Here is a 12,627-nt window from a genome sequence, read left to right as displayed (position 1 = left end):
GATCATTGTTCTGGGAAGCCAGGAGGCAACTTCATGTAAACTTCTTCCTTTAGTTCACCATTTAGGAAGGCATTTTTGATATTTAATTGGTGCAATGACCAGTCAAGGTTTTGCTGCCAGAGACATGATAACCCTGATTGTATTGAATTTTGCTACCGGTGCAAAAGTTTTTGTGTAGTCCATGCCATATACCTATGAGAATCCCTTTGCAGCCGGCCTTGCTTTGTACTTGTTAAGACTTCCATCTGCATTATATTTTGGTGTAAATACCCATTTGCATCCCACAGCCTTTTTTCCTTTTGGCAAATCGACTTTTTCCCAAGTACCATTCTTCTTTAGAGCTTCCATCTCTTCCATTACAGCTTGTCTCCACTTGGGTATAGCCATTGCTTCTTCAATTGTATTTGGTACTTTAATGCTGTCAAGATGAGTAACAAACCCATGATATCTTGAAGAGAGAGCCTAATAAGAAACAAAACGTTCTATGGGATGTCGAGTGCATTCCCTGGTTTTCTTTCTTACAGCTATGGGAAGATCAATATCTTCTACAACTTCACTTTCTTGCATATTCACTTGTTCACCCTCAACGGTCTCAACTTGATCACCATTAGGACCCACTGCCAGTTCTGTCTCTTGGTTAGTGCTAGGAACATGGGGTCTTGTGCCTGTCTTGTGTTTTCGTGTATATGTCTTCACATTGTGGTTTGTGTCTCCCCCTATCTTCTTTTTAGAACTAGGATCAAGCATATCCTCTTTCTTTGTGATTTCATCAGGGTTATTTTCAAGTTCAGGTTCAGGTTCAAGTTCAGGTTGTGCTAAAGTAGATAGTGGTGTGACATCAAGTTATGTTAAGGTAGGTGGTGTGACTTCAGGTTGTAGTGTTAAGGCCTGAAATTCACTCCAAGTCTCCCCCTGAATTGAGGACTGAGAGTAGAAAGGATTATTTTCATGGAAAGTAACATCATAGGTAACAAAGAGGTGCTCAGTAAGAGGATCAAAGCATTTGTACCCCTTTTGAGAGGTAGAAGAGCCCAGAAAAATGCAGCGGACAGCTTTGGGGTCAAGTTTCGAACTGTGATGTAGATGGACATAGGTAGTGCATCCAAAAACTCTCATTGGGAGGTTATTTTCAAGGAAGGAAGAGTTGTAGGTTTGGTGAAGAACCTGTAATGGTGTTTGGAATGGTAACGTTATGCTTGCTAAGCAATTTATGAGAAAGGTGGCAGTGAGAGCAGCATCATCCCAATGATATTTAGGAAAATGGCTGCTGAACAATAAAGCTCTAGTATTTGCATTCAGCAATGCCATTCTGCTAAGGAGTGTTAGGACAGGTGCTTTTATGGATAATGCCATGAGTTTTGAGAAAATTTGTTAGGGAAGTACTGAAGTATTCAGTACTATTGTCAGTGTGTAGAGTTTTTACGATACTCTAAAATTGGTTTTATATCATGTGATAGAAATTGATGAAGACTTGGGAAACATCTGTCTTGTCTTTCAGTAAATAGACCCAACTAACTTGTGTGTGATCGTCAATAAATGTGACGACCCATTTAGATTGAGTTCAATTTGGCATTCGAGATGGTCCCCATAAATCACTATGTATGGTTGTAAAAGGATGAGATGCATGATATGGTATGCTAGGGAAGGAAGTACGGTGATGTTTGGCCATTTCACATGAGTCACAGTAAAAATTGGAGCACTCTTTATTAGAACAAATAGAAGGGAACAATTTTGACAAATATTTAAAATTTGGGTGACCTAACCGCTTGTGCCATAACTCCAATTCACTAGTCCTAGGGAGAGACACTTTATTGCAACTTCTAACATCACGTTTAAAACATCCATCCAGGTAATAAAGCCCGTTGAATTCTCTAACATTGCCAATCGTCGTCCCCGTCAATAGATCTTGAAAAATACAATGATTTGCAAAGAAATCAGCATGGCATTTCTCATTTTTTGCTAGCTGGTTGATAGATAACAAATTATGCTTTTAACTTTGGGACATGAAGGACTGAATGAAGAGTAAGAGTTGGAGAGATTTTAATACTCCCAAAGCCCGCAACGATAGACTGTGATGCATTAGCAATCTGAACAGTGATTGTAGTTTTACAAGCTGTGTAGGCAGTGAAGAGAGTGTCATCATCAGTCATATGATCAGAGGCACCCGAGTCAACAATCCAACAATTTCCAGTACACATACCTTTGATTGTGGTCAAAGCATGAAAGAAATTACCTAGCTGAACCACAATAGCAGTAGGTTGTTTTGGCGGTCGTGGGTTGATTTGGAGGGCATTTAACATGTTCAGAAGCTGGCTGAGTTGCTCTTGAGAGAAAGTTGGTTGCTGTTGTACTTCTTCATTCTGTCTTAGCAACATAGCCACGACCCTTTCCCTTCTTGGGTTTCCAATCAGGAGGCTCACCATGAACGTCCCAGCAAGTGTCTTTTGTATGCCCAGTCTTCTTACAATGTGCGCAAACAATTTTTCCTTTGTTTTTCTGATCCCCTGAGCGAGCAGCGAGTGCTGAAGCTTCAGAGGAATTAGAACAAGGCGTTGAGTTATCTTTCAGCATGATCTGTAGTCTAGAATCTTCCCGACGGACAGTAGCAAATGCTTCACGCACTGAGGGAAGTGGGTCTAGACTTAAGATTCTTCCACGAACATCATCCAACTCAATAGTGGGACCTGCAAGGATTTCAAACAAACACTCCTTTTCCACACGTTTGTGAAACCTGATAGCATCCTCAGAGCACTTCCACTCTTCTTCAGTGTTCATATCAAGTTCTTGCCAAAGAACATTTTTTCGAGATAATATTCATTTAGAGTTTGAGTACCTTGTGTTTTCACCATCTGAGTATGCTTCTTTGACAGCCTCTCATATCTCACGTGCTCTGGGTAGGAACATGAAGCTTCTGTTTATGGTGGGTTGCATAGAATTGATGAGCCATGAGGGCACCATGGAGTTTGAAGACTTCCACAGTTGTAGAGCTTTGCTGTTTGACGCATCTGGGGCATGAATTTCCCCTGAAATATATCCCAGCTTGCCCCGTCCTTCAATGGTGAGTTTCACGGACTGGGCCCACTCTTTGTAATTATCTGTAGAGAGTTTTTCAAGCACCAGTGAGACCACTGATCCTTCGAGGGCAGCAGTTATAGAGTTTCTGCCACCCTGACATGGATTGGTTCTGGAAGATCCCTCAAGGTCAAGCAACTCATTGAACGTATGAGCATCTGACTGAAGGTTCTCGATTTCAGCCTCAGATGTGTGCTCGACTTCTCCCTCCTGCTCTGATACCATGAAGAAACAAGGAGGAGAATTTTTTATATTTCCAGAAGATTTGAATGACTCGGTGTATATAGCAGAGGGTCGAAAAATATGGCCTAAGAATCAGGGAAGGAGAGATAACAAGAATCAAATAAAATAAAATATTTACAGAATAAAATATTTATTTTGGATATCTACACTACCTCAAAAGCTAACTGTTGGTGGGAGAACAAACTCACCTAAATACCCTATTGAGTATCCCACACTACTCATGTGGGACGTGGTATTCCATACTATCAAGTCTCCATCAATTGGTCCTCCCCTTTAAAGCTAGTGTCTTGATGACTATACTCCATATCACTTAACTTGATCTCTTACCAGTTAGAACCTTCTACGGTAGCCTTCTTTAGAATCGCCAACAACTAGGCTTTGATGTCAATTGATGGGTACCTAAGTGGTGTGGGGAACTTTGCTTGAAAAGCTAGTTGTTGAGGGGAGAGAACTGACTTACTTAAATATCCTGTTGAGCATTTCATACTAATTAATGTGGGATTTGGTGTACCATACTACCAAGTCACCATCGCAATCTCAATTTTCCCTTATTCCCAATTTAAGATTCATCTCCATAGGAGTTGTAGCTGGTTGGCATCATAGCATTCTTGTTTCTTTCAATAAGTTGAGTGTGGACTTTCTCCATGATGCCACAATACCGTGTTTGGATTTGGCCTCTTCCATGCCTAGGAAATACCTTAGGATTCCTAGATCTTTGATCTCAAACTCAGTAGGTATCATCTTCAAACTTTATAACTTGCTGATATCATCTTTGTTAATGATTATGTCATCAACACAGAATATCAAAATGGCTACTTTCTTATCAGTGTTTGACAAAGTATGATCTATTTGGCATTGATTATGCCCCATTTTCTTTATTGCTTTGAGTAAACCTTTCTAACCACGCTTGGAGAGATTGTTTAAGACCGTACAAAGATTTTCATAACCTGAATATCCTGTTCTAATTTTTGTCGTCTTTGAATCCTGGAAGAATATCCACATATACCTCCTATTCCAAGATTCCTTTAAGAAAGGCATTTTTAACTTCTAGTTGGTGCAAAGGCTAATCAAGGTTAGCCACCAAGGAAAGTAATTCCTTGATTGTATTGAACTTAGCTACTGGAGCAAATGATTGCTGATAATCAATCTCATATTATTGTGTGAATTCTCTTGCAACCAACCTAGCCTTATATTTCCTCGTTGTTCCATCTGGGTTGTACTTCTTAGCAAATGCCCATCTGCATCCCACTGTTGATTTGCCTTTTGGAAGCTTAGTCAGCTCCCAAGTGCCTTGTTTAATCAATGCCTCCATCTCTTCATTGATTACAGCCGTCCACTCTAGACTTTTCATGGCTTCATTGTCATCCTTTGGTATATATTCAGCTGAGATACTAGCTATGAAAGCTCTCAAAGTAGGAGACAATTTGTCATGAGATACAAAATTACTGATAGGATGTTTGGTGCAAGATCTTAGCCCTTTTCTCAATGCAGTGGGCCACCCTAGATCATCAGACTGCAGATTTGAGGTTGAAGTAGATAATTGATGTGATGTACCTTGTCCTTGACTCCTTGGTGGCTGTTCTAGAGCAGATATTTGCTGCTGTACCCCTGCACCAGATTCTGTCTGGCTTCTTTCCGGATTCTGGACAGTCTGATCACAATCCTCAAACTGGCCATTATCATTAGTATTACCGGCAGACATTTTTGGGCTAATCAGGTATGGATTTAGGTATTCCTGATGCATTTTCAGGCTCGGTCAGCGGCTGATAATAGGATCGATGTTGGTGAGACTCATAAAATGGCTGATTCTCCCCCTGAATGGGCATTTTTTGGGTAGTATGGCTGTGTTTCAGCAAAAGATACATAATTGGAGGTTCAATTGTGCGAGGGAGGATGGTAGCCCTTGTACCCTTTTTGTGTTGTGTTTGAGAATAACCTAAGAATACACACTTTATGGCTCGGGCTTCAAGTTTGGAGGCATGAGAGGTGTGGATGTAAGCTGTACATCCAGACACTTTGAGTGGTGGTGTGTTCATGATCAAGGTGGCAGGATAAGTTTCAAGCAGAATCTGTTGCTGTTTTTTGAAACTCAGTTTTTGAGGGAGATCGATTGATTAAATCGGTGGAGGTGAGAACATCACCCCAAAAATGGTTAGGGACATTTGCAGCTAGTAAATGGGGCTATGTCATGTCAAGAATGTCTATTTTTTCTCGGAGACACCATTTGAATGGTTGAGAAGATTTGAATCGCCTATAGGGATAAGTATTGCATGTATGTTTGTCCATGGAACAATTCACAAGAAAAAGCTGAAAAATCTTTATTCATAAATTGAGGATACAATTTTTTTGAAATAATCGATACTAGGATGTCTAGAAAAGAAATGTAAAAGTCTTATTTGACCAACAGATTCAGTAATGAAACCAGTAGACATTTTGCTGTGAAGGATGCTTGCTGCGCTTGCTTGTCTTGCTCCACCTTTTTGCCTTTGAAAGTAATAAAGATCTCCGTCCTGTTTACACCAACCAATCATCTTCCCCAACCTCATATCCTGAGAAACAGAGTCATTTGATCTAAAGTCAACTTCGCATGCATTAAATTTAGTTAGGGTCCTAACAAAAATCAGATTGCAAGCTAATTTGGGAACATATATGACATTCTTCAATTCTACAGTAGGTGATGAAGTAATATTTGCCAATGCCAGCTACTTCTACACATGATGAATCTGGAATTTTTACAACCCATTGTTTGGGCATGGCCTTAGGTCCTTAAATAAGATGTCACCTGTCCTCCCAAATTCACAGTCCACATATCTGATCCCTGACACACAGAAAGATAAGCAACTGAAATCATACCTGATTTAGTACGTGACCAAGCCTGTGGCAGTACTCACTCTCGGTGGCTTCTCATGAGCACTTGGGAGCTTCTGCAATTGATCAAAATTCTCTTTTAATTGATTAAGATCTGGCACAGGTTTCTGTTCATCATCAGTAGAATACCCATGACTTTCTCTTCTTCCCTTCTGCTTGTCTTGATTAGGGTGCCCATGGATTTTCCTGCATTTGTCTCTTGTAATCCAGATTTGTTACAATGATCACAGAACATGTGACTTCCCTTTTTGCTTTATTCATCGTTGGTAGATGATCCTCAGGCGGCTGTGGCTGAAGATTCAGTAGGCAGGGGCATATTAGTTCTTCCTAATATACATTTACGATTCTCTTCCCTTTTAATGGTTGAAAAACTTCTTGGATTGAGGGAGCTGGGAGTAACTTAGAATCTGACTTCTGACCTCAAATTCTGGATTCAAACCAAATAAAAATTTATAAATTGTTTTGTTTCAACTAATTTTTGATAATACCTGGCATTTTCATTGCATGACCAGAATGGATTTCATAAAGATTGATTTGTTGCGACAGTTGCACCAATTGGTTGTAGGAGACAGTCACTGTCATATTGTTCTGCCTCAGCTTATTGAGTTGTCCTTTAATTTCAGACAGCACAGCAGTATTTGAGGTTGGAGAATTAAGCTCTTGTGCGGCCTCCCATGTCTCTCTTGCACTCATGTATATCATGAAATTTCTTCCTACTTCGAGTGTCAGAGTTCACCAGCCAAGATATAACTTGGCTGATTTCAGTGCGCCATGTCATGTATTTTAGTATCAGAAGGAATAGGAGGTTGAGTGGCCATCAATAAATTCTTCTTTACCACTTCTGCTGCTGAACATAAGAAACGATTGAGACCATTGAAGATAATTCTCCCCATCAAGCTTATGAGCAATGATGAAACTCACTGGGTCTTGCATAAGAGCAGAGCCGTTTGGAGGCTGTCGACTTGAAGTCAACATGTTAGGGCTCTGGATTGAGTTGGCATCAACGACTTCGATATTGAAGGCCTCATAGTGGCCAAAGCTAAGATTGGATCAACCTGGCTCATGATACCGCGAAGAAATCAGCTGAGCAATTGAGTTCTTAGCTTCAGTTTTATTCATAGCAGTCGCAAGTTACATATAGGGAGAAAACGAGGGTTTGTTACAACCTAATCAAAGAGAATCTAGAAAATTAAAAATATGATCCTAATCTGAGAACAGAATAGTATAAAAGATACAAATATCTGTTATTAAATTAGAGGAAGAGGAAGCCCATCCTAAATGGGCTTGGGCCCTCGGTGCCCTTTTACATTAAATGTCATCCTTGAATATAGCTTCTCGGCACTCATCTACAGATCTACTCATTCAAGTTATTAATTCAAGAACTTCTGTGACTGGCATTTCATTAACAGTGCCCTGATAGATAAATTGCTCTTAGAATTTATTTACTTTCTTCTCATGAATAACTCCTTTGAAATTCTTTTAATAGTGAAACATAGTTAACATTTTGGGCTGCTTTATCGTTCTGAATCCTCATATGTTTGTAATTTGGTGCTAGGTTGTAATTACAAAATGCTATCACTTGGTCTGCAATCCATGTATCATGAAAGTTGTTGACAGTAAGCAACGCAAATGTCCGTTATGTGCTGCAAGCTTTGGGCCCAATGATGTGAAGCCCATTTATTTGTAACTGGAAAATCAGTTGGTTTTTTTTTTCCCCTGATTGTTGACTAGACACCTGGCTCCAGTGTTAATTTAAATTTTTTGATCCAAAATCTGGCGTGTGGGTTCTCCACAGGTTCAAGTGTGTGCTTATATTAGCAGCAGTACAGGTGAGGAACACTGACATCAGTTAGTTCCTTTTTCCTTTTAGCTGATTTATTTTGCCGGTATTAGAATTTAGTATATCATCCGAACTCAGACTCGGAGTTTCCAGTCCTGATGTTGACTGTTTTCTGGACACTGGGAAGATGGCTTACTGGAGCCATAGGAATCTAGATGTTTGTTCTTTGCAGATTTATCATAGTACATCATCCAAAGCGATTTGGGAAAGGTCATTGAGGTTGGTGTTTAACTGCAATTAGTAATTCAAAATTTTCTCTAAGCCTGGAAAGGCCATCCTTGCAAATTTCTCTGGAAGTCAGTCTTGCAAATCAGTAGTGTTCTGTTTCCTGCTAAAATGGGAAGGGTTTGACATTCAAGTTTTTGTATATATGATAGATTTTTAGATTTTATCGTTTCAATTTTGTCTTTCAAAGCCTGTAATTTATGTAGCCTTTGTTGATTGTTAGGATATATACAGTTGTAATTTGATTTGAAGACAATCTCATGTTCACAATTTGTTAAACTTGATGTTATTATTTCATTTTCTTAGGATTTTCTGTTTGAAGAATGCATCCTATCTAGCCGTGAATGTGTTTTGTAGCTAAATGAGACCAAGGTCTAATTAGTTACACTTTGAATTGGCCATATTGATTTGATTCTAATCACCTTGATTAGAATTGTTTCGTTTGATTATAAGAGGACTGAGAAAGGGTGTTTAATTGTTGGAGGGAAATTATTACTCTTCTCGTCATTTGCAAACCCATTTTCATCTTTTAACTGTTATAATTTAAATGTGTATGGCATTTATAATAAATTATTCTTTTAGGTGATCAATACATGGTTTTTGAGTACTGTGTAGTTGTGAAAGTTGAAAGAGACTATATAATGGGGATCTTTTATTTATTGGTTTTCATAGTTTTAGAGCATTTTTTATTTTCAGGCTTTTGTAACTTTTTGAGACCAGATATTTTCCCATCACTTATAGTCATGTTTTAGAGCATATTTCATTTTTGTGTTTGTCAAATACTCTTTGCAACGTTTCTTCTATAAAATTGGATTTAAAAATATTTAGTTACAAGAAAATTACATCAACCAAGTCAATGCAACATCAGGTCAAGATTTAAGGATCTGATCCACATGAATTAATTTTTTAAAGGTTTTTTTGGCTAATAATGATGTTCATAAAAGAGTGACTTATAAGCGTTCAAAAAACATTCTAATCTTTCCGTCAAGCCATTTGAAATCCTGATGTTTTATTGTTCAAGGGCCTACTTGGTTCAATACAAATGGCAGTTAACTATTGTATTACCATTGGGTGGTTAGTCTTTAAAGTGGATTCATGGTAATCATATTATCACATCATTACCAAAGTAATGGTAATGCTCAATTATCACCCACGAATCTTTATTGTACTTCATTATCATATTTCCATTCCAAAAATGCCCTCCTTGCATCTCCATCGTTGCTGCATTGTCACCTTAACCTCCAACTCAGCCACCACTACCTACCTTTCCCCTCACCGTCGTCGTTGGCCTCTCGTCAACTTTGCGACCGCTGTCACCCCTAGCTGGCCGCCATCGTTGGCTTTTTAGTCTTTTCCAGCATCATCGACCTCTTTCCATCTTTCCTCTCTCTTTATCTGCTCCACCACAATCGACCTTCTCCCTCTCCATCAAGTATGCGACATCACCTAAGTTCAAGGAAGAAGATGACAACCAAGGCTAACGACTTGATTGCTGCTGCAAAAGACAAGTTCAGGAACTACCAAACCCCTCACCATTGTTGTTTCCTCTTACCCCAATACCTTTTTCCATCATGTTCTTCTTCCTTATCATCCAAGAAGCAGCAATCACCCATAAACACTAAAGGCAGCGATTTAACATTTCCTTCCACCAATGATTTCCATAAAGCTCATGCTACTAGACCTGTTTTTTAGATTTTAGAATTAATTTTGTTATTGATGCAACAATCACTTGGGAGGATATGATTTTTCATTTGATTGGCTGATGCAATGAATAGTGGGAGGGTATTTTTGTTTTGGCAATCGTGAGGGATAATTTTGTCTTTTCACTTTTTTTAATGTAATTTGAATTTTTTTTATTCGTCTTTTGTTAAAAGTGTATTAAACATGCCCATGGTAATTAAGATTGCATTGCATTATATCTCATTCTGCGTCCAGAATTGAACCAAACGAGCTATCAATTATTGTTGTCCCATTATTAAACTACGTGAAAATTAATATATCATTCTCTGCCCAGAGAGAATTTATTGTACTGATACTATACATGATCATATATCCTGGGTCAACGAAAGAACATTCTCTCACCTGAGGATCAAAGCAAATTAATGAAGCAGCATAGTGTGGTCAAGTGTTTTTATTTTAATGGATAAAATATATATTTAGTCCTTTAAATTTACATAATGTTTCATTTTAATTCTCTAACTCTATAAAATGTCTTTGTAGTCCTTTAACCTTAATACTATTAGTTTTATACTAACAAATTTTTACGTTGAACTTTTAAATATTGACAAAACATTCTTAAATGTTGACATATTAAGTTTAATTTTTTTAAAATAACAATGATTAACACAAAAAATAATCATTTGAAACTAATGAAGTTAGAGTTAAAGGACTAAAAAGATACTTTACAAAATTAAAGAATCAAATTGAAATATTATATAAAGTTAGAGAACTAAAAGTACACTTTAGCACATTTTATTTTATTTTATTTTACTTTCATTCAATTTGTCTCATTTTATAAGATATTTTTAGAGGTGATTTGGTGTTCTAAAATATAAGATGTTTTGAAAAAAAAATAAGACTTCATTAATGATGATTAGTCAAATATTACCACTTACTATTTCACTTAGATAAAATTTTCCCAATCTCTTATTAATGAATGCTAATTTTGGAAATTTATAAAAAAAAAATTAAGATTGTAAAATGTCTTTAATAATATGTATGTATAATTTCACAAAAAAAAAAATCTTATAAATTAAGACGGATGGAATCCTAACTAAAATCAACATGCTATTATACATTTGTAAAATGTAAGATGATGATATTCTCAACGAACGCCAAGTGACAAAGTGATGTCACAGTTTTTACTCTATACCAAAATATTTGCTTCAATCACTAGTTATTCAGCTCGTGTTCATTGATAGATATATCTAAATGAGATTTGTTGGTTATGAATTATGGCTACCAAAATATACTGTCAATTAAACACGAGTAGAAGCAGGGCGAAACAGACATTTTTATAAGTGATCAATATTAAAATTATAATATAAATGCTTAACAACAATGCCAAAGTAAAATAGAGTTGGTAAAATATTAAACACTTGATGACAAACTGCGTAGATCACAAGCTCGCTTATTTTTAGAATGCCAAAATATGTTTAAGATCGAAAGATACTCAATAGTTCATGGCTGATGATGGGGGCTAGTAACCATAAGGTGGAGGCTGATAGCTTGGTGGGTTTTTCACAGGTGGCTTGTAAATAGGTGGCTTCTCAATTGGAGGCTTGTAGACGGGTGGCTTTTCTTCAGGAGGCTTGTACAGCGGAGGCTTCTCAACAGGGGGCTTGTAGACGGGTGGCTTCTCAACAGGGGGCTTGTACACGGGTGGCTTCTCAACAGGGGGCTTGTACACGGGTGGCTTCTCTACAGGGGGCTTGTACACGGGTGGCTTCTCTACAGGGGGCTTGTAGACGGGAGGCTTCTCAGCAGGGGGCTTGTAGACGGGAGGCTTCTCAGCAGGGGGCTTGTACAGCGGAGGCTTCTCAACAGGGGGCTTGTACACGGGAGGCTTCTCAACAGGGGGCTTGTACACGGGAGGCTTCTCAACAGGGGGCTTGTACACGGGAGGCTTCTCAACAGGGGGCTTGTACACCGGAGGCTTCTCAACAGGGGGCTTGTACACCGGTGGCTTCTCAACAGGGGGCTTGTACACCGGTGGCTTCTCAACAGGGGGCTTGTACACGGGTGGCTTCTCTACAGGGGGCTTGTACACCGGTGGCTTCTCTACAGGGGGCTTGTAGACGGGTGGCTTCTCTACAGGGGGCTTGTAGACGGGTGGCTTCTCAACAGGGGGCTTGTAGACCGGTGGCTTCTCAACAGGGGGCTTGTACAGCGGTGGCTTCTCAACAGGGGGCTTATAAGTGGGAGGCTGATAGTAATCTGCAAAGGTAGGAGTGGTGAGAAACACCACTCCAATAAGGAGCAGTAGCAATTTTTTATAGAACATTGTTGAACTGAAACTTGTGTTGATGCAAATCTTAGAGCAAGGCCCCTATTTATAGTAGAACCAGGGAAAGGAGTAGGTTTGGATTGGTGGATCCAATATATTTTATTATGTAAATAAATGCGTTAATAAATATAATATTAGAAAGAAAAATTTAAGTCATGACTAGTTGGTAGATGTGAACTCAATCACAATTTCTGGTTGCATGGATGTTGGTATATAATTGAGAATCTTGCATTTTCTTCCCCGCCTTTCTATAGCGCTTGTTTTTTTTATTGCTTTTACTTTTTGCGAGAGTTAATCATTGATATATATATATATATATATATAGAACTTCAATTTACTATTATTTTTCTCTAATGGTAAAAAAATACTATGT

At 38.4% G+C, this 12,627-nt stretch overlaps 2 protein-coding genes across 3 annotated transcripts in view; one reads left to right on the top strand and one right to left on the bottom strand.

Annotated features, from left to right (window-relative positions):
* Positions 1 to 8,527, top strand: part of LOC129288682 (E3 ubiquitin-protein ligase BRE1-like 1) — a 34,464-nt gene extending 25,937 nt beyond the window's left edge. For both annotated transcript variants that reach the window (XM_054925396.1, XM_054925395.1), the window contains exon 19: positions 7,739 to 8,527. In XM_054925396.1, the coding sequence (XP_054781371.1) occupies positions 7,739 to 7,870 (132 nt within the window). In that variant the 3' untranslated portion in view covers positions 7,871 to 8,527. The remainder of the gene's footprint in view (positions 1 to 7,738) is intronic.
* A 2,714-nt stretch (positions 8,528 to 11,241) lies between these two features.
* Positions 11,242 to 12,284, bottom strand: LOC129288647 (repetitive proline-rich cell wall protein 2-like). The gene has a single exon (XM_054925326.1). The coding sequence runs from the start codon at positions 12,249 to 12,251 to the stop codon at positions 11,448 to 11,450; it is 804 nt and encodes a 267-aa protein (XP_054781301.1). The 5' UTR covers positions 12,252 to 12,284; the 3' UTR covers positions 11,242 to 11,447.
* Between the last annotated feature and the right edge of the window lie 343 nt (positions 12,285 to 12,627).

This window comes from Prosopis cineraria, unplaced genomic scaffold, assembly GCF_029017545.1.
Source record: "Prosopis cineraria cultivar Desert tree isolate PC_DT_omini unplaced genomic scaffold, ASM2901754v1 PC12, whole genome shotgun sequence".
Lineage (NCBI taxonomy): Eukaryota > Viridiplantae > Streptophyta > Magnoliopsida > Fabales > Fabaceae > Prosopis > Prosopis cineraria.
The sequence above is the reverse complement of the archived record's forward strand: the minus strand, read 5'-3'. Positions and strand labels throughout refer to the sequence as shown.

Excerpts from the sequence above, each read along its gene's own strand:
- LOC129288647 (XM_054925326.1), bottom strand. The coding sequence starts at position 12,251 with ATGTTCTATAAAAAATTGCTACTGCTCCTTATTGGAGTGGTGTTTCTC.